This window comes from Ranitomeya variabilis, chromosome 5 (genome assembly GCF_051348905.1).
Source record: "Ranitomeya variabilis isolate aRanVar5 chromosome 5, aRanVar5.hap1, whole genome shotgun sequence".
Classification (NCBI taxonomy): Eukaryota; Metazoa; Chordata; class Amphibia; order Anura; family Dendrobatidae; genus Ranitomeya; species Ranitomeya variabilis.
In genome coordinates, this window is record NC_135236.1 from 689,710,636 (window position 1) to 689,734,465 (window position 23,830).

Consider the following 23,830-nt stretch of genomic DNA (forward strand, 5'->3'; position numbering starts at 1 on the left):
TTCCCACTCTGTGTGTGAATCCTAAACCCCTTATTTCACCCCTCCCTCAAGAATTTATATGGTTCTATGCTGCGGACAGACAAGTCTCCTTACCCTACTCATTCCCCCCTCCCACCTGGTACTGGTTAAAACTGGTACAGAAAGCGTGAGCTTCTGTTGTTCTTTCAAGGTTATATATATCGGCACCGATCAGGGCTAGAGATTAGTTTTGAGCGAATTTACTCGTTACTCGAGATGTCTCGAGCACGCTCGGGGGTCCTCCGAGTATTTTTTAGTGCTCGGGGATTTAGTTTTCATCACCGCAGCTGAATGATTTACATCTGTTAGCCAGCATAAGTACATGTGGGGGTTGCCTGGTTGCGAGGGAATCCCCACATGTAATCAAGCTGGCTAAGGTGTAAATCATTCAGCTGAGGTGAGGAAAACTAAATCTCCGAGCACTAAAAAATACTCGGAGGACACCCGAGCATGCTCGGGAAATCTCCAGTAACGAGTATATTCACTCATCACTACTAGAGATATAAGAATTATAGTTTCCGGATGTCCATCGCGGGATCTCTAACTCACTGAAATCGCAAGAAGCTAAACCCAACGAGTGCTAAGTGCGGGTTTCTCCATAAGCGGGTCATGTAACTATGCCATATTAACACTTAAGAGAATCGCCCCAATGTGGTGCACCTCCTGATCATTGTGTCTTTTGTATACGAGATTCATACAGCAAGCTAGGCATAAAAATGATTATCATAACACTAAGTAAAAGGGGAAATTTCAGCCTCTAAGTGAGGTCACCACAGGGGGAGTGCCCTGGGTTTAGGCAAGGAAATAAGAGAGGGAAGCAAGCAGTCTTGACATGTCTTTGGGGTCCTGCTGAGAGACAGGGGTGATGCATCTGGATATATGCTCGTCCTTCCCCCCCCCCCCACAGCACACAGTCGGCCATGAGATGACATAATGAAATGTAAATGATTTCTCAACGTTAATCCCATTTTATTTGTAATTGTATGGTACATATATTTGTCTTCTTTATAATATCTTTTTATACCTCTGTAAACACTGCCTACCTTTTTTGGAATAAATACACACTACTGCTTAAATACTGAGTAGAAAGACGAAACAGCAGAAATAATTAAAATGTTAATTTTATTGAAAGATAATTAAAACATGTAAAATACCAAAATTAAGCTATAAGAACCACACATAACAGAGCACACCAAAAGGGGACTTCTGAAAAAAAAAATATATATATATATATACACACACACATGTACCAAGCCAGGTATGCTTTAAAGAATTAATGCCTAATAGGAAGCATATAAATGAATAAATATGATTGACTGTACTGTTAATTATATGTTACACTTCATTATATGTGCAAAAATGCTGCATAAAGTGCTAATAAATAAATGTTCTATTAATTATATATACAAAGAATAATAATTAAGTAATAAAATGTGACCTTATAGATGACCTAAAGTGTCTTAGTATGGATTGCATGTATATATAACTAGATAATCATAAAGTGCTGGATGCTCAGTGCAAGCGAATGTGCCATTACAAAATTACAACAGAAAAAAATCCAGCATGAAGTGCTAAATGTTCAGTGCAAGGACATAATGTCCACAGGTCTCGCATAAAATACAAAGTGTCCAATGAAAACCACCTGCTATGCATGTATGTCATTACCGAGTAACCACAGTATGGATCCAATCTAAGGTGCTGAGTGCTTAGTGCAAATATATAACGCACAAATGTGCTATTACAAAGGTATATCAGCAAGGATCCAGCTCACCCGTAAACATGATATGATAAAAACATGTAATCATACCTGGCTATGAATAAGCACGGTCCCAAATTCGGCGTGTGCCCTCACCCCGACAGCGCCGTTTCGCTAATGCTTCCTCTATGGGGGCGTCCCCCCACATGTTTTTGTCATATCATGTTTACGGGTGAGCTGGATCCTTGCTGATATACCTTTGTAATAGCACATTTGTGCGTTATATATTTGCACTAAGCACTCAGCACCTTAGATTGGATCCATACTGTGGTTACTCGGTAATGACATACATGCATAGCAGGTGGTTTTCATTGGACACTTTGTATTTTATGCGAGACCTGTGGACATTATGTCCTTGCACTGAACATTTAGCACTTCATGCTGGATTTTTTTTCTGTTGTAATTTTGTAATGGCACATTCGCTTGCACTGAGCATCCAGCACTTTATGATTATCTAGTTATATATACATGCAATCCATACTAAGACACTTTAGGTCATCTATAAGGTCACATTTTATTACTTAATTATTATTCTTTGTATATATAATTAATAGAACATTTATTTATTAGCACTTTATGCAGCATTTTTGCACATATAATGAAGTGTAACATATAATTAACAGTACAGTCAATCATATTTATTTATTTATATGCTTCCTATTAGGCATTAATTCTTTAAAGCATACCTGGCTTGGTACATGTGTGTATATATATATATATATATATTTTTTCAGAAGTCCCCTTTTGGTGTGCTCTGTTATGTGTGGTTCTTATAGCTTAATTTTGGTATTTTACATGTTTTAATTATCTTTCAATAAAATTAACATTTTAATTATTTCTGCTGTTTCGTCTTTCTACTCAGTATTTAAGCAGTAGTGTGTATTTATTACAGTTTTTTGACGTTTTGCAAATAATTTCTTTTTATAAGACCGTGTTTAATAAATCTACCTTTTTTGGAGTAAAACATAAAAATTACCAGCTTCGTTTCTACTTGCTCTATAATGTATGGTCACGTCCTCTGAAGTGAATTACGCTACTAATTTGGGTGGGCTCCGGGCCAGTTATTAATTAAGAAATCGGAGCTGATGGCAGCAGAATTTGTCCTGTGCGTTTGGGAGTCTTTGTAGCGACTGGCGGCATTGATAATTATGGTTCCCACCTGAGTGGGAGTAGTTATATTGCCTTCGCTGCAGTGTGCCCAATAGCCAGTACATAGCAGGCAGCCCTTCTGGCGACTAATGATCCTAGGTGAAGTACACGGTCTGACCTGAGAATAAGGGGGACGCCAGAGAGCTGCAAGTTCCAAACTGGAAGTGGGATATAGATAAATCCCCTTCAGAAAGGGCAATCAAACAACCCCGGGTCATGACAAATTGGTGTGAGTGGTGGGGATGATAAAGGTATCCTCCTCGTGAAGTGCTGGGATTCCTGACAGTGTGTACCATGGAACATTCTAGAACTAAACTCATAATATGGCATATTTATATTATCGTGACACCCAGGTTTTAGTAGCCATGTGGCTCTTTTAATCTTGTGGTGTTTTACATGTTTTTCATTTTGAACCTTATTATGGTGACCTTCATTTTTTACTTTTCTCGGTTTCGCGCAATCTTCTTAGTATGCGCTAGGTTGATCCCATGTGATTGGGATGGTGCCCCTATTTCAGATTTCCCTATGTTCATGGCAGGGGCACAGTTTATCTAGCCCCATCTGCCATCCGGTGAGGTCAGCCTGTTACGAAGGGTCATCGGGATGAGGAGGTCTCAGGCCATTGGCAGATCGTGGTGCGCGGCGTAACGACCAGTCACATGGTGATAAATCTGGAAGAGAAGTTACAGATCGATGCGTCTGTGCCATGGTGACCCCAATAAGCGGCCCCGGGTGTTCCTCACCCCCAGATAAGCGTCCCCTAGTATCCCTCACGCCCAATTAACGGCCCCTGGTATCCCTCCCCCCCCCCAATAAGCGGCCCCTGGTATCCCCCCCCCCCAATAAGCGGCCGCTGGTATCCCTCCCCCCCAGATAAGAGGCCCATGGTATCCCTCACCCCCAATAAGCGGCCCCTGGTATCCCTCACCCCCAATAAGCGGCCCCTGGTATCGCGCGGCCCCTGGTATCGCTCACCCCCAATAAGCGGCCCCTGGTATCCCTCACCCCCAATAAGCGGCCCCTGGTATCCCTCACCCCCAATAAGCGGCCCCTGGTATCCCTCACCCCCAATAAGCGGCCCCTGGTATCCCTCACCCCCAATAAGCGGCCCCTGGTATCCCTCACCCCCAATAAGCGGCCCCTGGTATCGCGCGGCCCCTGGTATCGCTCACCCCCAATAAGCGGCCCCTGGTATCGCGCGGCCCCTGGTATCGCTCACCCCCAATAAGCGGCCCCTGGTATCCCTCACCCCCAATAAGCGGCCCCTGGTATCCCTCACCCCCAATAAGCAGCCCCTGGTATCCCTCACCCCCAATAAGCAGCCCCTGGTATCCCTCACCCCCAATAAGAGGCCTCTGGTATCCCTCACTCACCAATAAGTGCTGCTGCACAGCCCATCACCCCCCATGGCAGAGCCGGCACTCACCTGTCTCTCTATATCCCCCAGCAGAGTACTGGCCCCGATGCGGAACAGCTGTGGCGTCAGCCAATCATCTCCCAGCTCCTCCTTTATCAGTGACAGCCAGACCAGCGCCTCCTTCGCACTGCGGATCCCTCCAGCCGGCTTAAAGCCCACCTGATGGACGACACGCGAGATGATGAGGGGAGCTGAGCTCAGTCAGAGGCTGCCAGCATGGGGCCCACTCCCAGGACAGGAGGCTGCCAGCACGGGGCCCCGCTCCCAGGACCGGCAACTAGTAGCACAGGGCCCCGCTCTCAGGAAAGGCAACTAGTAGCACAGGGCCCCGCTCTCAGGATAGGCCGCTCTTGGAACGGGGCCCCGATTCAATAACAGGCAACTCTCAGCATAGAACCCTACTCCCAGGACGGACCACTCTCGACATGGGGCCCCCATCCCGGCAGACACAGCTACGTCTGGTACTCGCCTTGTTGCCCGTCCTCCAGTAGTATTCGCGGATGGCCCGCACCATCACCAGGGCCACCGGGTAGGTGGCGTTCACCGACTCCTTTCCTGTTGACGTCTTGATGAAGTCAGATCCTGAAACACAAGAAATGTCTACTGATATCAACAATAATGGCGCAGACAGGCAGTGACCACGGGCAGAGGGGGATATTCACACCAAAGGGGGCACGGAAATATCTAAGGACACTGCAGAGGCACCGACCTATTCACAGTACACAAAAGAGCAAAAAAGGAGGAAGACGCTGCAGGAAACGGGAGACACAGGCATAGGATTCTCTCCTGTAAGAGCAGTCACTATGGATTCTCTCCTGTAAGAGCAGTCACTATGGATTCCCTCCTGTAAGACCAGTCACTATGGATGCTCTCTTATAAGAGCAGTCACACTATGGATGCTCTCCTGTAACTGCAGTTGTGAGGAGAATGTAAGTCCGATACAAACACGAACAAACCATAGCTGAGGAATTTATGCACTTCTGACCATGGTCCCAAAAGCTGCGGGCTAAAAAAACCCCTTCCGTGTGTTTCTGAATGTGTGTGCAGAAGAGCTTTCATGGCTTCTTGCTGCATTCCTGACTTTCAGCTCCCAAATCCCTCATGCCCCTCCTAAAGGAATTTTTACGATCGGGATAGATGCATAGACAGTTGTACCAGCTTAATCTTGTTGGATCTCCCTTGTAAAACATGAGGTCCTTTGTCCTAATATTGCAAGATATTGGGCAAACGATTTAGGCTAGGAAAATAATGAGTACATATTGCTAAAGTCCATCGGCGCATCTATCCATCACTGTAAGCAGGAGCTTCCAAGTCCAACCGGGACAGAGCACGGATTTCTCTGGAACTGAGTGTCCCTACTAGCCTGAATTTAGTATCTATAGAGAGCAAATCTTAATACAAGGTGAATGCTGGGTGTGTTATGATTCTGATATGTTCTGGAGCGGAGATACAGGCATTAGACAAACTTGTGTGAAATTTACTAAGACTTAAGAGAGAGGAGGGTCTGGGTAAGCCAGCCCTGTTGGTGATGTCACAGGCTGCGGTTTATAAGTTTCTGCCACTGCCAGGCCCCGGGGAGTGAGTTTTGACCTGAGAAGCCTGACTGCCAGTCCTGATGCATTGGGACATATGGGAACTCCACCCACTAGCCTGCAATGTCCTGAGAACATGTAAGTGTTATTTCTCATTTAAACCCTTTATTTTATAATTACCTTGTATATTTCAATTGTCTCATTTTGTAACATCCTTGTAATATTTTTATATAAACACTGCCTTTTTTCTGAGTAAAATATATAAATTACTAGTTTCCGTTTTCCTGTTCTAAAACGTACCTTAAGCCTTCTGAAGGGAATTACGCTACTGTTTTGGGTTAGCTTCGGACCCGTTTAATCGAAGCTGGTGGCAGCATCCCGTGTGCGGGCCTTTGGGAGTCGTTGTAGCGACTGCAGCGTTGATAATTATTGTTCCTGCCTGAGTGGGAGTATTTATATCGCCTCGCTGCAGCGTGCCCAATAGCCAGTGCATAGCAGGCAGCCTTTCTGGCGACTAATTACCCTAGGTGCAGTACCTAATCTGACCTGAGAGTAAGGGGGGCACCAGAGAGCTGCAAGTTTCAAGTGGAACTGTAAGCGGGATATACATAAATCCCTGCAGTTCGTGGTATATTGAAGAGCAGTGGGATACCTAAACTAAGCCCCTGCTGTAACTAAGAGGTCAATAGCCTTGTGTGTGTTTTTTCATCACATTGTAGCAGTGGAGAGATAACTTATGATCCGGTGACTTTGGAGCCGCATGAGACTTTCTCTGGAGTCGGTGGAAACTATACTGACCGCAAAACCTGAACTAACACCGCAACTAGAAGTAGCTGTGGGGTGTGCCTAACAAACCCTAGACACCTCGACACAGCCGGAGGACTAAATACCCCTATAGATGGAAATAGGAATACTAACCTTGCCTTAGAGCAGAACCCCAAAGGATAGGCAGCCCCCCACGAATAATGACTGTGAGTAGGAGAAGACAGACACACGCAGGCAGAAAACAGAATTCAGCAAAAGAGGCCACTCTAGCTAAATAGGGAAAGATAGGACAGAATACTAAGCGGTCAGTATTAAAACCCTTCAAAAATATCCACAGCAGATAATACAAAAAGTTCCACAATCTAACTAAAGACATGGAATGTATATCTGCAACTCCTGAGAATCCAACAAGACTGAGAAAATACTGACACAATCAAGCTGGACAAAAAAACAATGAATAGCACGGAATTATTAAGCACACAGCATGTGTGCCACAGAAACAAAACCAGACACTTATCTTTACTGATTTGGCAGCAAGGCAGAAGGAACCAAACAAGGACCAAAACCTCCAAAACCATGGACAACTGGCAAGGACTAATGAATCCTGCACGCCTAAATACCCCAGTCAGAACTGCAATCAGCAGATACACCTGACCAGGACTGCAACTCAGGGACAACTGCATTACCACCTACAACCACCGGAGGGAGCCCAAAAGCAGAATTCACAACAGATAACTAAGATAAGCCCCCCTGCACATGTGATAGCTGTCTGTTGGCCTAAAGTCACCCCGATCCGTGACGTAGGGGTGACGGTCACGGTGTGAATCGTGACATATTGGTGGCAGCGGTGAGTATTCGTGACAGCAGTCACTATGGATTCTCTCCTGAAAGACCAGTCACTATGGATGCTCTCCTGTAACTGCAGCCACTATGGATGCTCTCCTGTAAGAGCAGCCACTATGGATTCTCTCCTGTAAGAGCAGTCACTATGGATTCTCTCCTGTAACTGCAGTCACTATGGATTCTCTCCTGTAAGAGCAGTCACTATGGATTCTCTCCTGTAACTGCAGTCACTATGGATTCTCTCCTGTAAGAGCAGTCACTATGGATTCTCTCCTGTCACTGCAGTCACTATGGATTCTCTCCTGTAACTGCAGTCACTATGGATTCTCTGTAACTGCAGTCACTATGGATTCTCTCCTGTAACTGCAGTCACTATGGATTCTCTCCTGTAACTGCAGTCACTATGGATTCTCTCCTGTAACTGCAGTCACTATGGATGCTCTCCTGTAACTGCAGTCACTATGGATTCTCTCCTGTCACTGCAGTCACTATGGATTCTCTCCTGTCACTGCAGTCACTATGGATTCTCTCCTGTAAGAGCAGTCACTATGGATTCCCTCCTGTAAGTGCAGTCACTATGGATGCTCTCCTGTAACTGCAGTCACTATGGATTCTCTCCTGTAACTGCAGTCACTATGGATTCTCTCCTGTAACTGCAGTCACTATGGATGCTCTCCTGTAACTGCAGTCACTATGGATGCTCTCCTGTAACTGCAGTCACTATGGATGCTCTCCTGTAACTGCAGTCACTATGGATTCTCTCCTGTAACTGCAGTCACTATGGATTCTCTCCTGTAACTGCAGTCACTATGGATGCTCTCCTGTAACTGCAGTCACTATGGATGCTCTCCTGTAAGAGCAGCCACTATGGATTCTCTCCTGTAAGAGCAGTCACTATGGATTCTCTCCTGTAACTGCAGTCACTATGGATTCTCTCCTGTAACTGCAGTCACTATGGATGCTCTCCTGTAACTGCAGTCACTATGGTTGCTCTCCTGTAACTGCAGTCACTATGGATGCTCTCCTGTAACTGCAGTCACTATGGATGCTCTCCTGTCACTGCAGTCACTATGGATTCTCTCCTGTAAGAGCAGTCACTATGGATGCTCTCCTGTAACTGCAGTCACTATGGATGCTCTCCTGTAACTGCAGTCACTATGGATGCTCTCCTGTAACTGCAGTCACTATGGATGCTCTCCTGTAACTGCAGTCACTATGGATGCTCTCCTGTAACTGCAGTCACTATGGATTCCCTCCTGTAAGTGCAGTCACTATGGATGCTCTCCTGTAAGAGCAGTCACTATGGATTCTCTCCTGTAACTGCAGTCACTATGGATGCTCTCCTGTAACTGCAGTCACTATGGATGCTCTCCTGTAACTGCAGTCACTATGGATTCTCTCCTGTAAGAGCAGCCACTATGGATGCTCTCCTGTAACTGCAGTCACTATGGATTCTCTCCTGTAACTGCAGTCACTATGGATTCTCTCCTGTAACTGCAGTCACTATGGATTCTCTCCTGTAACTGCAGTCACTATGGATGCTCTCCTGTAACTGCAGTCACTATGGATGCTCTCCTGTAACTGCAGTCACTATGGATGCTCTCCTGTAACTGCAGTCACTATGGATGCTCTCCTGTAACTGCAGTCACTATGGATTCCCTCCTGTAACTGCAGTCACTATGGATTCTCTCCTGTAACTGCAGTCACTATGGATGCTCTCCTGTAACTGCAGTCACTATGGATGCTCTCCTGTCACTGCAGTCACTATGGATTCCCTCCTGTAAGAGCAGTCACTATGGATTCTCTCCTGTAAGAGCGGTCACTATTGATTCTCTCCTGTAAGAGCGGTCACTATGGATGCTCTCCTGTCACTGCAGTCACTATGGATGCTCTCCTGTAACTGCAGTCACTATGGATGCTCTCCTGTAACTGCAGTCACTATGGATGCTCTCCTGTCACTGCAGTCACTATGGATTCTCTCCTGTAAGAGCAGTCACTATGGATTCTCTCCTGTAACTGCAGTCACTATGGATGCTCTCCTGTAACTGCAGTCACTATGGATGCTCTCCTGTAACTGCAGTCACTATGGATGCTCTCCTGTCACTGCAGTCACTATGGATTCCCTCCTGTAAGAGCAGTCACTATGGATTCTCTCCTGTAAGAGCGGTCACTATGGATTCTCTCCTGTAAGAGCGGTCACTATGGATGCTCTCCTGTCACTGCAGTCACTATGGATTCCCTCCTGTAAGTGAAGTCACTATGGATTCTCGCCTGCAAGAGCGGTCACACTATGGAGTCTCTCCTGTAAGAGCAGTCACTATGGATTCTCTCCTGTAAGAGCGGTCACTATGGATTCTCTCCTGTAAGAGCGGTCACTATGGATGCTCTCCTGTCACTGCAGTCACTATGGATTCCCTCCTGTAAGTGAAGTCACTATGGATTCTCGCCTGCAAGAGCGGTCACACTATGGAGTCTCTCCTGCACCCTGGACCGTTGTAATCACAGAATGATGGGAGGATGGGAAAACACTCAGGTATTGATCACAGGTCGAGCACGCAACACACTAACACTACCCCAACATCACCTCAGAGACAACCTCCGCCAGGTGTAATAATAGAAGCTGACAATTCAATACCGCCATTACCCAGGACCGCTGTAATCACAGGATGATAGAGGACGAGAAAACACTGCGGCATTAATCACAGGAGGAAGAGGGTGCAACACACCGACACTACCCCATCATCACCTCACACACAACCGCCACCAAGTATAACAATAAAGGCTGACAGATCAATACCACCAGCAACAAGAACTCCATTACTCCGAACCGCTGTAATCACAGGATGATGGAGGATGGGAAAACACTGCGTCATTAACCCCTTCCCGACCCATGACGCCTATGTGGCGTCATGGAATGATCGCGTCCCTGCAGATCGGGTGAAGGGGTTAACTCCTATTTTACCCGATCTGCAGGGAGAGGGGGAGTGGTACTTCAGCCCAGGGGGGGGGTGGCTTCACCCCCCCGTGGCTACGATCGCTCTGATTGGCTGTTGAAAGTGAAACTGCCAATCAGAGCGATTTGTAATATTTCACCTAAAAAACTGGTGAAATATTACAATCCAGCCATGGCCGATGCTGCAATACCATCGGCCATGGCTGGAAACACTTATGTGACCCCCCACCCCACCGATCGCCCCCCCAAGCCACCGATCTGTGCTCCGCTCCCCTCCGTCTTGTGCTCCGCTCCCCCATCCTCCTGCCCGCTCCCCCCTGCTCCTATGTCACCCCCCGGTGCTCCGAAACCCCCCCCGTGCCCCGATCTCCCCCCCCCTTATACTTACCGAGGCTCCCGGTGTCGGTCCCTCTCCTCGCTGGGCGCCGCCATCTTCCAAGATGGCGGGCGCATGCTCAGTGCGCCCGCCGAATCTGCCGGCTGGCTGATTCATTACAGGTACATTTTGATTGCTGTGGTAGGTTCTAATTGGCCGCTGCGAATTCGAAGCAGTTTTCCATCAGGTTTACAGTACCATGTACACCTAAGGAAAACCAAATCCACTGTGCCCATGGTGCGGAAAATTCCGTGCAGAAACGCTGCATTGTATTTTCCGCAGCATGTCAATTCTTTGTGCGGATTCCGCAGCGTTTTACACCTGTTCCTCAATAGGAATCCGCAGGTGAAATCCGCACAAAAAAACACTGGAAATCTGCTGTAAATCCGCAGGTAAAACGCAGTGCCTTTTACCTGCAGATTTTTCAAAAATCGTGCGGAAAGATCTCACACGAATCCGCAACGTGGGCACATAGCCTTAGGGTTAGGGTTGGAATTAGAGTTAGGGTTGGAATTAGGGCTAGGGTTGGAAGTCGGGTTAAGAATAGGCTTGTGGTTAGGGTTACGGATAGGGTTAGGGGTGTGTTGGGGTTACAGTTGTGGTTAGGGTTGGGATTAGGGTTACGGTTGGGATTAGGGTTAGGATTAGGGTTGGAATTAGGGTTACGGGTGTGTTGGGGTTAGGGTTGTGGTTAGGGGTGTGTTGGGGTTAGGGTTGGGATTAGGGTTATGGCTACAGTTGGGATTAGGATTAGGGGTGTGTTGGGGTTAGTGTTGAAGTTAGAATTGAGGGGTTTCCACTGTTTAGGCACATCAGGGGTCTCCAAACGCAACATGGCGCCACCATTGATTCCAGCCAATCTTGCGTTCAAAAAGTCAAATGGTGCTCCCGCCCTTCCAAGCCCCGACGTGCGCCCAAACAGTGGTTTACCCCCACATTTGGGGTACCAGCGTACTCAGGACAAACTGGGCAACAACTGTTGGGGTCCAATTTCTCCTGTTACCCTTGCAAAAATAAAAAATTACTTGCTAAAACATAATTTTTGAGGAAAGAACAATTATTTTTTATTTTCACGCCTCTGCGTTATAAACTTCTGTGAAGCACTTGGGGGTTGAAAGTGCTCACCACACATCTAGATAAGTTCCTTCGGGGGTCTAGTTTCCAAAATGGGGTCACCTGTGGGGTGTTTCTACTGTTTAGGCACATCAGGGGCTCTGCAAAGCAACGTGACGCCCGCAGACCATTCCATCAAAGTCTGCATTTCAAATGTCACTACTTCCCTTCCGAGCCCTGACGTGTGCCCAAACAGTGGTTTACCCCCACATATGGGGTATCAGCGTATTCACAACAAACTGGGCAACAAATTTTGGGGTCCAAATTCTCCTGTTACCCTTGTGAAAATAAAAAATTGCTTGCTAAAACATCTTTTTTGAGGAAAGAAAAATGATTTTTTATTTTCACGGCTCTGCGTTGTAAACTTCTGTGAAGCACTTGGGGGTTGAACGTGCTCACCACACATCTAGATAAGTTCCTTGGGGGGTCTAGTTTCCAAAATGGGGTCACTTGTGGGGGGTTTCTACTGTTTAGGCATATCAGGGGCTCTGCAAACGTAACATGATGCCCGCAGACCATTCCATCAAAGTCTGCATTCCAAAACGTCACTACTTCCCTTCCGAGCCCCGGCATGTGCCCAAACAGTGGTTTACCCCCACATATGGGGTATCAGCGTACTCAAGAGAAGCTGGACAACAACTTTTGGGGTCCAATTTCTCCTGTTACTCTTGCAAAAATAAAAAATTCTGGGCTAAAAAAATATTTTTGAGGAAAGGAAACACATTTATTATTTTCACGGCTCTGCGTTATAAACTTCTGTGAAGCACTTGGGGGTTCAAAGTGCTCACCACACATCTAGATAAGTTCCCTTGGGGGTCTAGTTTCCAAAATGGAGTCACTTGTGGGGAGTTCCTACTGTTTAGGCACATCAGGGACTCTGCAAACGCAACCTGATGCCCGCAGAGCATTCCATCAAAGTCTGCATTTCAAAACGTCACTACATCCCTTCCGAACCCCGACGTGTGCCAAAACAGTGGTTTACCCCCACATATGGGGTATCAGCGTACTCAAGAGAAACTGGACAACAACTTTTGGGGTCCAATTTCTCCTGTTACTGTTGCAAAAATAAAAAATTCTGGGCTAAAAAAATATTTTTGAGGAAAGGAAACACATTTATTATTTTCACGGCTCTGCGTTATAAACTTCTGTGAAGCACTTGGGGGTTCAAAGTGCTCACCACACATCTAGATAAGTTCCCTTGGGGGTCTAGTTTCCAAAATGGAGTCACTTGTGGGGAGTTCCTACTGTTTAGGCACATCAGGGACTCTGCAAACGCAACCTGATGCCCGCAGAGCATTCCATCAAAGTCTGCATTTCAAAACGTCACTACATCCCTTCCAAACCCCGACGTGTGCCAAAACAGTGGTTTACCCCCACATATGGGGTGTCAGCGTACTCAGGAGAAACTGGACAACAACTTTTGGGGTCCAATTTCTCCTGTTACTCTTGCAGAAATAAAAAAATTCTGGGCTAAAAAAATATTTTTGAGGAAAGGAAACACATTTTTTATTTTCACGGCTCTGCGTTATAAACTTCTGTGAAGCACTTGGGGGTTCAAAGTGCTCATCACACATCTAGATAAGTTCCCTTGGGGGTCTAGTTTCCAAAATGGAGTCAATTGTGGGGAGTTCCTACTGTTTAGGCACATCAGGGGCTCTGCAAACGCAACGTGACGCCCGCAGAGCATTCCATCAAAGTCTGCATTTCAAAACGTCACTACTTTCCTTCCGAACCCGGATGTGTGCCAAAACAGTGGTTTACCCCCACATATGGGGTATCAGCGTACTCAGGAGAAACTGGACAACAACTTTTGGGGTCCAATTTCTCCTGTTACCCTTGGGAAAATAAAAAATTGTGGGCTAAAAATCATTTTTGAGAAAAGAAAAATTATTTTTTATTTTCATGGCTCTGCGTTATAAACTTCTGTGAAGCACTTGGGGGTTCAAAGTGCTCACCACACATCTAGATTAGTTCCTTGGGAGGTCTAGTTTCCAAAATGGGGTCACTTGTGCGGGAGCTCCAATGTTTAGGCACACAGGGGCTCTCCAAACGCGACATGGTGTCCGCTAATGATTGGAGCTAATTTTCCATTCAAAAAGCCAAATGGCGTGCCTTCCCTTCCGAGCCCTGCCGTGCGCCCAAACAGTGGTTTACCCCCACATCTGGGGTATCATCGTTCTCAGGACAAACTGGACAACAACATTTGCGGTCCAATTTCTCCTATTATCCTTGGGAAAATAAAAAATTCTGGGCTAAAAATCATTTTTGAGGAAAGAAAAATTATTTTTTTATTTTCATGGCTCTGCGTTATAAACTTCTGTGAAGCACCTGGGGGTTATAAGTGCTCACTATGCATCTAGATAAGTTCCTTGGGGGGTCTAGTTTCCAAAATGGGGTCACTTGTAGGGGAGCTCCAATGTTTAGGCACACAGGGGCTCTCCAAACGCGACATGGTGTCCGCTAACGATTGGAGCTAATTTTCCATTCAAAAAGTCAAATGGCACGCCTCCCCTTCCGAGCACCCAAACAGTGGTTTACCCCCACATATGAGGTATCGGCATACTCAGGAGAAATTGCCCAATTTTAGGATCCATTTTATCCTGTTGCCCATGTGAAAATGAAAGAATTGAGGCTAAAAGAAATTTTGTGTGAAAAAAAAGTACTTTTTCATTTTTGCGGATCAATTTGTGAAGCACCTGGGGGTTTAAAGTGCTCACTATGCCTCTAGATGAGTTCCTTGGGGGGTCTAGTTTCCAAAATGGGGTCACTTGTGGGGGAGCTCCAATGATTAGGCACACAGGGGCTTTCCAAACGCGACATGGTGTCCGCTAACGATGGAGATAATTTTTCATTCAAAAAGTCAAATGGCGCTCCTTCCCTTCCGAGCCTTACCATGTGCCCAAATAGTGGTTTACTCCCACATGTGAGGTATTGGTGTACTCAGGAGAAATTGCCCAACAAAATTTAGGATCCATTTTATCCTGTTGCCCATGTGAAAATGAAAAAATTGAGGCTAAAATAATTTTTTTGTGAAAAAAAAGTACTTTTTCATTTTTACGGATCAATTTGTGAAGCACCTGGGGGATTAAAGTGCTCACTATGCTTCTAGATAAGTTCCTTGGGGGGTCTAGTTTCCAAAATGGGGTCACTTGTGGGGGAGCTCCAATGTTTAGGCACACGGGGGCTCTCCAAACGCGACATGGTGTCCGCTAAAGATTGGAGCCAATTTTTCATTGAAAAAGTCTAATGGCGCTCCTTCCCTTCCGAGCCCTGCCGTGCGCCCAAACAATGGTTTACCCCCACATATGAGGTATCAGCGTACTCAGGACAAATTGGACAACAACGTCCGTGGTCCAGTTTCTCCTTTTACCCTTGGGAAAATAAAAAAAGTGTTGCTAAAAGATCATTTTTGTGACTAAAAAGTTAAATGTTCATTTTTTACTTCCATGTTTCTTCTGCTGCTGTGAAACACCTGAAGGGTTAATACACTTCTTGAATGTGGTTTTGAGCACCTTGAGGGGTGCAGTTTTTAGAATGGTGTCACTTTTGGGTATTTTTAGCCATATAGAACCCTCAAACTGACTTCAAATGTGAGGTGGTCCCTAAAAAAAATGGTTTTGTAAATTTTGTTGTAAAAATGAGAAATCACTGGTCAAATTTTAACCCTTATAACTTCCTAGCAAAAAAAAAAATTGTTTCCAAAATTGTGCTGATGTAAAGTAGACATGTGGGAAATGTTATTTATTAACTATTTTGTGTCACATAACTCTCTGGTTTAACAGAATAAAAATTCAAAATGTGAAAATTGCGAAATTTTCAAAATTTTTGCCAAATTTCCGTGTTTTTCACAAATAAACTCAGAAATTATCGACCTAAATTTACCACTAACATGAAGCCCAATATGTCACGAAAAAACAATCTCAGAATCGCTAGGATCCGTTGAAGCGTTCCTGAGTTATTACCTCATAAAGGGACACTGGTCAGAATTGCAAAAAACGGCAAGGTCATGAAGGGGTTAATCACAGGAGGAGAAGCGAGCAACTCATCCTTCACACAACGGCCACCAGGTGTAATAATGGACACCGACACTATATCAACTTACATCACCATTACTCCATTGCCCTGACACTACTCCGACATCACATGGAAACTACCCCAAAATCATCCCGACACTACCCCAACACCACTACCTCGAAATCACACACACTACCACAACACACATCACCCCAACACTACCTCAACATTACCCCTACATCACACCGACACTACCTTAAGATCACCCCAACATCACATCAACACTAGCCCAACATACATCACACATACTACCCCAACATCACACTCTACCATAACACCCATCACCCCAACACTACCTCAACACCACACCGATACTACCTTAAGATCAACTGTCATGAAATATGATGTAAGTCTTATCATTCAATCACGCACATTGAACTTTGCTACATCCCCTTAGTTTTGTGACTGTCATGCTGCAGCCACGATCCCCGCTTACAGCTTTCCCCTCCAGCTACACACTCCGTGTAACGTGATGGCCTAACTGATTGAAGCAGCCTGAAGCACGTGGCAAGCCAAGATTTCTTTGTCTTAGTACGGTGTTCATGTAAGATCAAAAATACTGGCGCCGAAGAGCCATAAAAACACGAAAATTACATTTTTGGAATGTGCATCAGTAGAACCACACACCAGTGTGTTTTCTAAACCCCAACACCAGCAGAATCCGAGAAATGGATTTCTGCTTAACTGAGTCATACATCCACTTCATGTGTGGACTTAATAGAAACCCAATTTCAGAACAAGAATAATGATAGCCCGCTGTCGCTCTATGAGATTTCCTGCCAGAGATATGAAATTAATAAGTTGTTAGTAAGTGTTCAGTCCTTGTGGACAAGGGGAGTGCCTTCCATAGCTCCGCCCACTCAGTGAGGTCATGAACAGAGGGAATAAGGATATGAACCCAATAAGGAGGGTGTCTTTTGCTGGCGAATCAGCCAGGAGAGGCTGTGCAACTTGACCTGACGATTTGGGGATGGTTCCCCTCCCCCACCAACCAACTCCACATGGGTTGCCAGTAACTGAAATATGTAAGTCTTCACATTAATCTCTTGTTTTAGAATTGTCTGTACATATTGTAATTGTCTCATTTTGTAACATCTTTTTATACTTTTGTAAACACTGCCTACTCTTTTTGGAGTAAAATGTACAACTTTACTAGCTTTGTTCTCCTTGCTCTAAATGTACCGCCATGTCCTCCGACTAAGTCAACGCTACTTACTGGGTTGGCTCCTGACCTGATATTAATTCAAATCAGGGGCTGGTGGCAGCAAAGTGCGTTTGGGATATTGGGGAGACCCTTGCAGTGAGACAGATTTTGATAAGTGTATATCTCACCTGGGACCGGGAATAGTTATATCGCCCTTGCTGCAGTGTGTCCAATAGCCAGTACGAAGCAAGGCAGCCTTTCTGGTAACTACTTATCCTAGGTGCAGTTCCCCGACTGACCTGAGAGTAAAAGGTGGCACTAGAAAGCTGCAAGGTCCAAACCGGAACTGGAAAGTGGGATATAATAAATCCCTGACGAACTGGGGGCAGCCAAACATCACCCCAACATACATCACATCAACACTACCCCACATCACCCCAAACTGCAGAAACCCCTGGTGAGGAAGCAGTAGGATAGGAGACTACAATCTATTACTCCCTGTTATCAGCCATTACTGGGGGAGGAGACTGTAGGACAGGAGACTACAATCTGTTACTCCCTGTTATCAGCCATTACATCATCAGTTGCACATGTCAGTGACAGATCCCATCACTGGACTTTTTGTGGCCCCACAACACCCCTTAGACAAAGGGGCAACGGAGTTCAGCAATAACCCTGGACAGGAGACTGACGGACCCTAGCAACCCACCCTCACAGAGGAACGGTCCTTGCACTTGAGAAGATCACTGCAATCACAATGTGGACCTGAGAAGGGCCCTGAGGCCACAGCCATGAGGACCATTCACCAAACGTGACCAGGACCCCCGGCTTTCCGGACTCTGCCGTGTTCGTCTGCACAAGTTCAGTGTCTGGTGAAGGAGCTACTGGACACTTACCGGCCATCATGGCAACCAGGCTGGCCTTGTACACATTTGTGAGGGAACCAAGCTCTCCAGTGCCCAGGATGGTCTTCATGTGTGACTCTCCACATGCCTCACGGAACATCCGGATCTCCTCATACAGCTCTAGAGGGAAAGACGAGAAGACAATAAGTCCCTGCCGTGCCTCCAGGACGACTCAGCGCCGTGACTCCAGGATGAGTCCCCGCTGTGCCACCAGGACGACTCTCCGCTGTGCCACCAGGATCACAGACAGAACTAGTCCCGCTGTGCCACCAGGGGCCACCCTTATATAGATAAGGGACGAGGTGGCCTCTCGCCTTCCTTGTGTGATAGGTCGTCTTCCAGATAGATCAGCATGAGGTGACAGTGCGTAAATCAACCAATCACAAGTTATCTGTGGAGGCCTGTGAGTAACCCCGCCGGTGTATGAAGCCGCTGTGCCCTCCACAGGTCAGAGTCGCCTGGACCCTCATAGTCCACGACCCCTCATGCTCTATAGTTGTGGGGTAATGAGGCAGCAGGGGGCGCCATTCTCCGATATCAGACTTGTAATGGAGAGAAGAGCTGCGGTCTGCAACTACTCAGATCATGCCACTCTGACAACACTTCCTGTCACTCTGCACATCCAATGGCTTTATCACAACTTATAAGTGTACTGAGAGTCCAGAAGTGTTATCACAGGGACAAGGCAGCAGCTGAAGTGCACAGAGAACCCCAGACACAACTAGTGAAGAGCTGATGGGACAATCACCTTCCCAGCGGCCGCCCAGCGCCAGTGTCCTGTTTATCACTATGTCGATCTCTGCGGCTCCAGCATCCACGGCCGTCCGGACCTCCGCCAGCCGCGTTTTCAGGGGGGTTTGCCCGGACGGAAACCCGGTGGCCACTGCGGAGACAAAATTATTCTACAAGTCACCACTGGTGGGAGCAAAGCACTGCAACCTCCGCCGGAAGCAGCAACACAGCACAACCACCGCCAGAAGCAGCAACACGGCGCAACCTCCCCCGGAAGCGGCAACATGGCGCATCCACCGCCAAAAGCAGCAAGGACCGCTGAAATTAGCAACACGGTGCAACCACCACCGGAAGCAGCAACATGCCACAACCACGGTCTCAAGCAGCAACTTCACAGGTTTACTGCGACAGAGGAGCCAGAAGACCGTATTGTCTGATTTCTTCTATTCCTGCACTGATTAGAAACACCTCACCTTCATATTACATGGTGCAGGTTTCTTTTAGCAGTGCAGAAGTTAATCTACTCAGTTGAGAGCTCCTGGAAGCTTTCCTGCACAAAGGTTCTCTTCTGTGCACTGTTAGCCACTCCCATCTATGTAATCTGGGCCCTGGCTAGCACTCATTGTCAGAGAGAGCTTATGCTGCATGGCTGGAGGTTGTTGTTGGAGAAGGTGTTTGGTGTATTTATCCGTTACTGTTGCTAGATTTTGTGAGTGTGTTTTATCCTTGAAAGTGTATTTTTCCGCAGTATGATGTTATCATGTATATGCCCTTTTGCCGCAATGTGCTTTCTTTGTCTGTATCATGTATAATAAGCCCCCTTACTGTTGTTCGGTGCCATAACATCGCCATTCTGCCGCCAGGCCACACCATGGCCAGGCTATGGCCAGACCATCGCCAGATGTCCCAGCGTCACTTTGTCTGTCTGGACACCTGTACGTGCCTGCATGCTTTGTCTCACTGACTTTCCATGAAACGGTTCTGCTGCAAAATCTCCGAATAAACTTCAGTCTCAGCTTAATAAGAGAATTGTCTATATATTTTTACCGGCTCTTCCAGCTCTCAGTTATGACTTTCTTAAACTTCTCCCCTGTTCCCTGGGTGGGGGAAGGGTACAGATTGAGGGCACATTCAAGAGCTAAGGCAAGGTACGTGGCCCCGGCGTCTTCACCATCAGAAGTAACCAAGGAAACAGGGCGAGCAAGGGCGCCCCTAGTGTTAGGGACAAGGAAGGAGCTCCTGGTCCTGGGACACCTGACAACAGAGTCGTAACACGAACACGCCGCAACTACAGCTATAAACAGAATCACGCAGCAACCAACTCCAACAGAAGATACAAAACGTGGAAAATGCAGCAAACCACTGCCTCCGGCAATAGAAACACACCGCAACCTCACTGCTACCAGCAATGCCATGCCACAACCACTGCCAGAAGAAGTAACACAATGCTACCACTGCTGAAAGTAGCAACGTGCTGCAACCATCGTCGAAAGCAACAACAACCATTGGAAGCTGCGACAACCAATGCCGGCAGCGACACACCGCCGCTGGTAGCAGAAACACGCCACAACCACCAGCAACAATGCCCCACAACCACCCCAGCAGCAACAGCTCTTCTCTGCACCTGCGCCACTTACCTGAGGCCACCGGTATGTGACAACCAGCATCCTTCAGAGCTTTCACAGAGTCCGTCACCCTCGCAGGATAGACGCACACGGCCCCGGTCACAATATCTGCAAGAGACACGAGACAGCACAGATCAGACCCCGGGGGATGTCTGCAAAGGACATGACGGACCCCTGGGGAGGAAGCAGAGGCTGGGCGGGTGCATCTCAGGAGAGGACATGACCGTCTCCGTCAGGGCTGTGGAGTCGGGGTCGGAGTTCGTTTTGGTTGGAGTCGGAGTCGGTAGAAATGTACTGACTCCAGCTTTAAAAAAAAAGTATTAATATTTCATAATTGAACTTTCATATGAATTTTATAAATGTTACTCAAATATATATGTTCTATCAAACTATGAACAACAGTGATAAGCAGTTCTGCTGGAGATAGACAATTCTTTTTTCTTGTGTGTCACTGTTCTCCACTGCCCTTATCTAATCTTGGTTAACCTCATGGTGCCCCAACCCCTCTACTTACAATGTATGAAACTGAAAGTGAAAATGTGTTGCAAATTCTTAGCAGTAAAGCTCCTCCTCTAGACTAGATGTTTACTAGGTGTGCGTCTTCCAAGCATCTCAGAGCTGCTACTCAGAAGAGGAAAGACTGTAAGAAGTATTATCCTTTCAACAAACTTTGCATCAGTTAACTGTGAGTACATGAGGAATAACAGTATTACTGACCACTATATCAGTTGTACGACCTGGCAATAATTTTGTACAATTGTTTTTAGGAAAAACAATTGTCATTTGGATTGTGAATGCAGAATTAAAAACCTGAGAATGTCAAAGAAGCGTCACATTAAATCAGCTCTATTTGAACATTTCACCATCACTCAAGATAGAAAACATTATGTCTGTCAGTGTATGACAAATGATGCAGACGAAAACAAATGCTGTGAAGACAAGATCAGTGCATATTCAGGCAAAGATAAAAATGCTCCTACCAGAGCTTCTAATCTAAAGAGACATTTACAGCGCTTTCATCCAGAAGTACTGAAAGCAGTGGGTGAGAGAGACTGCATCCAAACCAATGAACCAGTGCCCAGCTCTTCCAGCCAAACAAAGGAGCAGAGAACTTTGCAGCCATCAGTTGCAAGATATTTTGTCAGTGACAAAGTTACTGTGACAATGACAATAGATACATTTAAAAAAAAAAACAGATCATAGAGCTTGTTGTAAAGGATAGTGTGCCTATTTCATTATTTTCACGACCAGCTTTTATGTGTCTGAATGGGGAAATGGCCGCAAGCTTGGTGTTTCTCTCGCAAGCTTGGTGTTTCTCTGGAGAGAGAGAGAGTATTAGAAAATTAGTAATCGAAGAAGCTTTTAAACAAAAGGAAGAACTTAAAAAAACTCTCAAGGGACGCTTTGTTTCTTAAAATGGATGCCTGCACCCCTCACAGAGTGAACTATTTTGCCATCAATGTCTGATTTTGTTTGTGACAAAAATGAAATAGTTACAAAGACATTGGCAGTAAAAGACACCAAAGCTCATCACACCAGTGAGTTTCTCCAGGTCTTGGTGGAAAAGGTTCTGCAAGACTATGAACTTAAAAAAGAGCAAGTTCTTTCTGTCGTAACTGACAATGCTTCAAATATGATAAGTACTATTAAGCTAATGAATGAGAGTAATGATGGTGACCAGCAGCTAGAAGAACATTCTGGGTCCACAGACACAGAAATGTCTGAAATAGAGGAACACAGTATTGTAACTGAGGAGCAAACTGAAGTTGCTTCAGATGAACAGCAACATGATGGTTTAGATGATCTTGTTGAAACTGTCAATACGTTCTATCATTCATCACATGCGCTGTGTTGTGCATACGCTACAGCTGGCTATAAGAGACAGTCTGCAAGAAGGACATGCTGCTGCACTGATTGGCAAGGTGAGAAAATTGGCTACTGTTGCCAGAACCCCTAAAGTTGACTCAATTTTGAAGAGACTTGCTGGAAAAGGGGCAATTATTGACCAAGCCACACGATGGGGCAGTACTTACTTAATGATTCAGCGCTTGGTTGAACTGAAAACCTTTCTTGTAGACATGGCTAACCCTCAACTGATTCTAAGTGAAAGTCAGTGGAATCAGGTGACTGAGCTGGAAAAATTGCTAGAGCACCCATTTACAGTGACTAAAAAATTACAAGCAGAGGACTTAACTCCAGGTATTTTCTTAAAGGAGTGGAAGAACCTGATGTTTCGCCTGTCCCAAAGAGGAGGGTTAAGGTACCTTCACACTAAGCGATGCTGCAGCGATAGACAACGATGCCGATCGCTGCAGCATCGCTGTTTGGTCGCTGGAGAGCTGTCAGACAGCTCTCCAGCGACCAACGATGACGAGGTCCCCGGGTAACCAGGGTAAACATCGGGTTGCTAAGCGCAGGGCCGCGCTTAGTAACCTGATGTTTACCCTGGTTACCAGCGTAAATGTAAAAAAACAAACAGTACATACTCACCTTCGCATCTCCCGGCGTCCGCTTCCTGCACTGACTGAGTGCTGGCCCTAACAGCAGAGCGGTGACGTCACTGCTGTGCTGTGCTTTCACTTTACGGCCGGCGCTCAGTCAGTGCAGGAAGCGGACGGCGAGGGACGTGACGGACATCAGAGGGTGAGTATGTACTGTTTGTTTTTTTTACTTTTACGATGGTAACCAGGGTAAACATCGGGTTACTAAGCGCGGCCCTGCGCTTAGTAACCCGATATTTACCCTGGTTACCATTGTAAAACATCGCTGGCATCGTTGCTTTTGCTGTCAAACACAACGATACACAGCGATCGGACGACCAAATAAAGTTCTGAACTTTAACCAACGACCAGTGATATCACAGCAGGATCCTGATCGCTGCTGCCTGTCAAACTCAACGATATCGCTAGCCAGGACGCTGCAACGTCACGGATCGCTAGCGATATCGTTTAGTGTGAAGGTACCTTAAATTGCAAGTGGCATTGCTACATCAATGAACCGGAGAGAGGAGCTACTATTACACAATAACATTCTTTTGGCAGCTGTTTATGTAGACCCAATGCATCGGATTCCTCTAGATGATCGACAGCTAACTAAAGGAAAAGAAGCTGTTTGACATAGCAGTAAGGATGAAAGGGTTGCAGAGCAGTCAGGAGGAACAAGAAGAATCTGGTCGTCCTGCCACATCTTCACCCTCATCAACTGATGAAGAATTTAATTTCGAAAAATATTTGGATCACAAGGACCGTGCAAAGCGTTCCCGCATAGAAGAAGAGTCATCCCCATCAAAGAACACAGCCAGGACATTTCAGCAGAATTTTTCATGTGCACTAAAAGAAATTGAGAAATTTGACCGTTCATCAAAAATAACAGTGCAACAAGCGATTCCTCTGTATCCTGACATTGTCAGGGATGTTGCCCGAGTGGTT

At 46.2% G+C, this 23,830-nt stretch overlaps 1 protein-coding gene across 1 annotated transcript in view; it reads right to left on the reverse strand.

Annotated features, from left to right (window-relative positions):
• Positions 1 to 399: 399 nt before the first annotated feature.
• The window catches only part of DERA (deoxyribose-phosphate aldolase), a 30,961-nt gene continuing 7,530 nt past the window's right edge, over positions 400 to 23,830 (reverse strand). The window contains exons 4-10 of the mRNA XM_077267276.1: positions 20,415 to 20,510; positions 18,794 to 18,928; positions 18,037 to 18,165; positions 4,810 to 4,922; positions 4,350 to 4,499; positions 2,723 to 3,594; positions 400 to 1,061 (exon numbers count right to left, since the gene is read on the reverse strand). Of these exons, the coding sequence (XP_077123391.1) occupies positions 3,538 to 3,594; positions 4,350 to 4,499; positions 4,810 to 4,922; positions 18,037 to 18,165; positions 18,794 to 18,928; positions 20,415 to 20,510 (680 nt within the window). The 3' untranslated portion in view covers positions 400 to 1,061; positions 2,723 to 3,537. The remainder of the gene's footprint in view (positions 1,062 to 2,722; positions 3,595 to 4,349; positions 4,500 to 4,809; positions 4,923 to 18,036; positions 18,166 to 18,793; positions 18,929 to 20,414; positions 20,511 to 23,830) is intronic.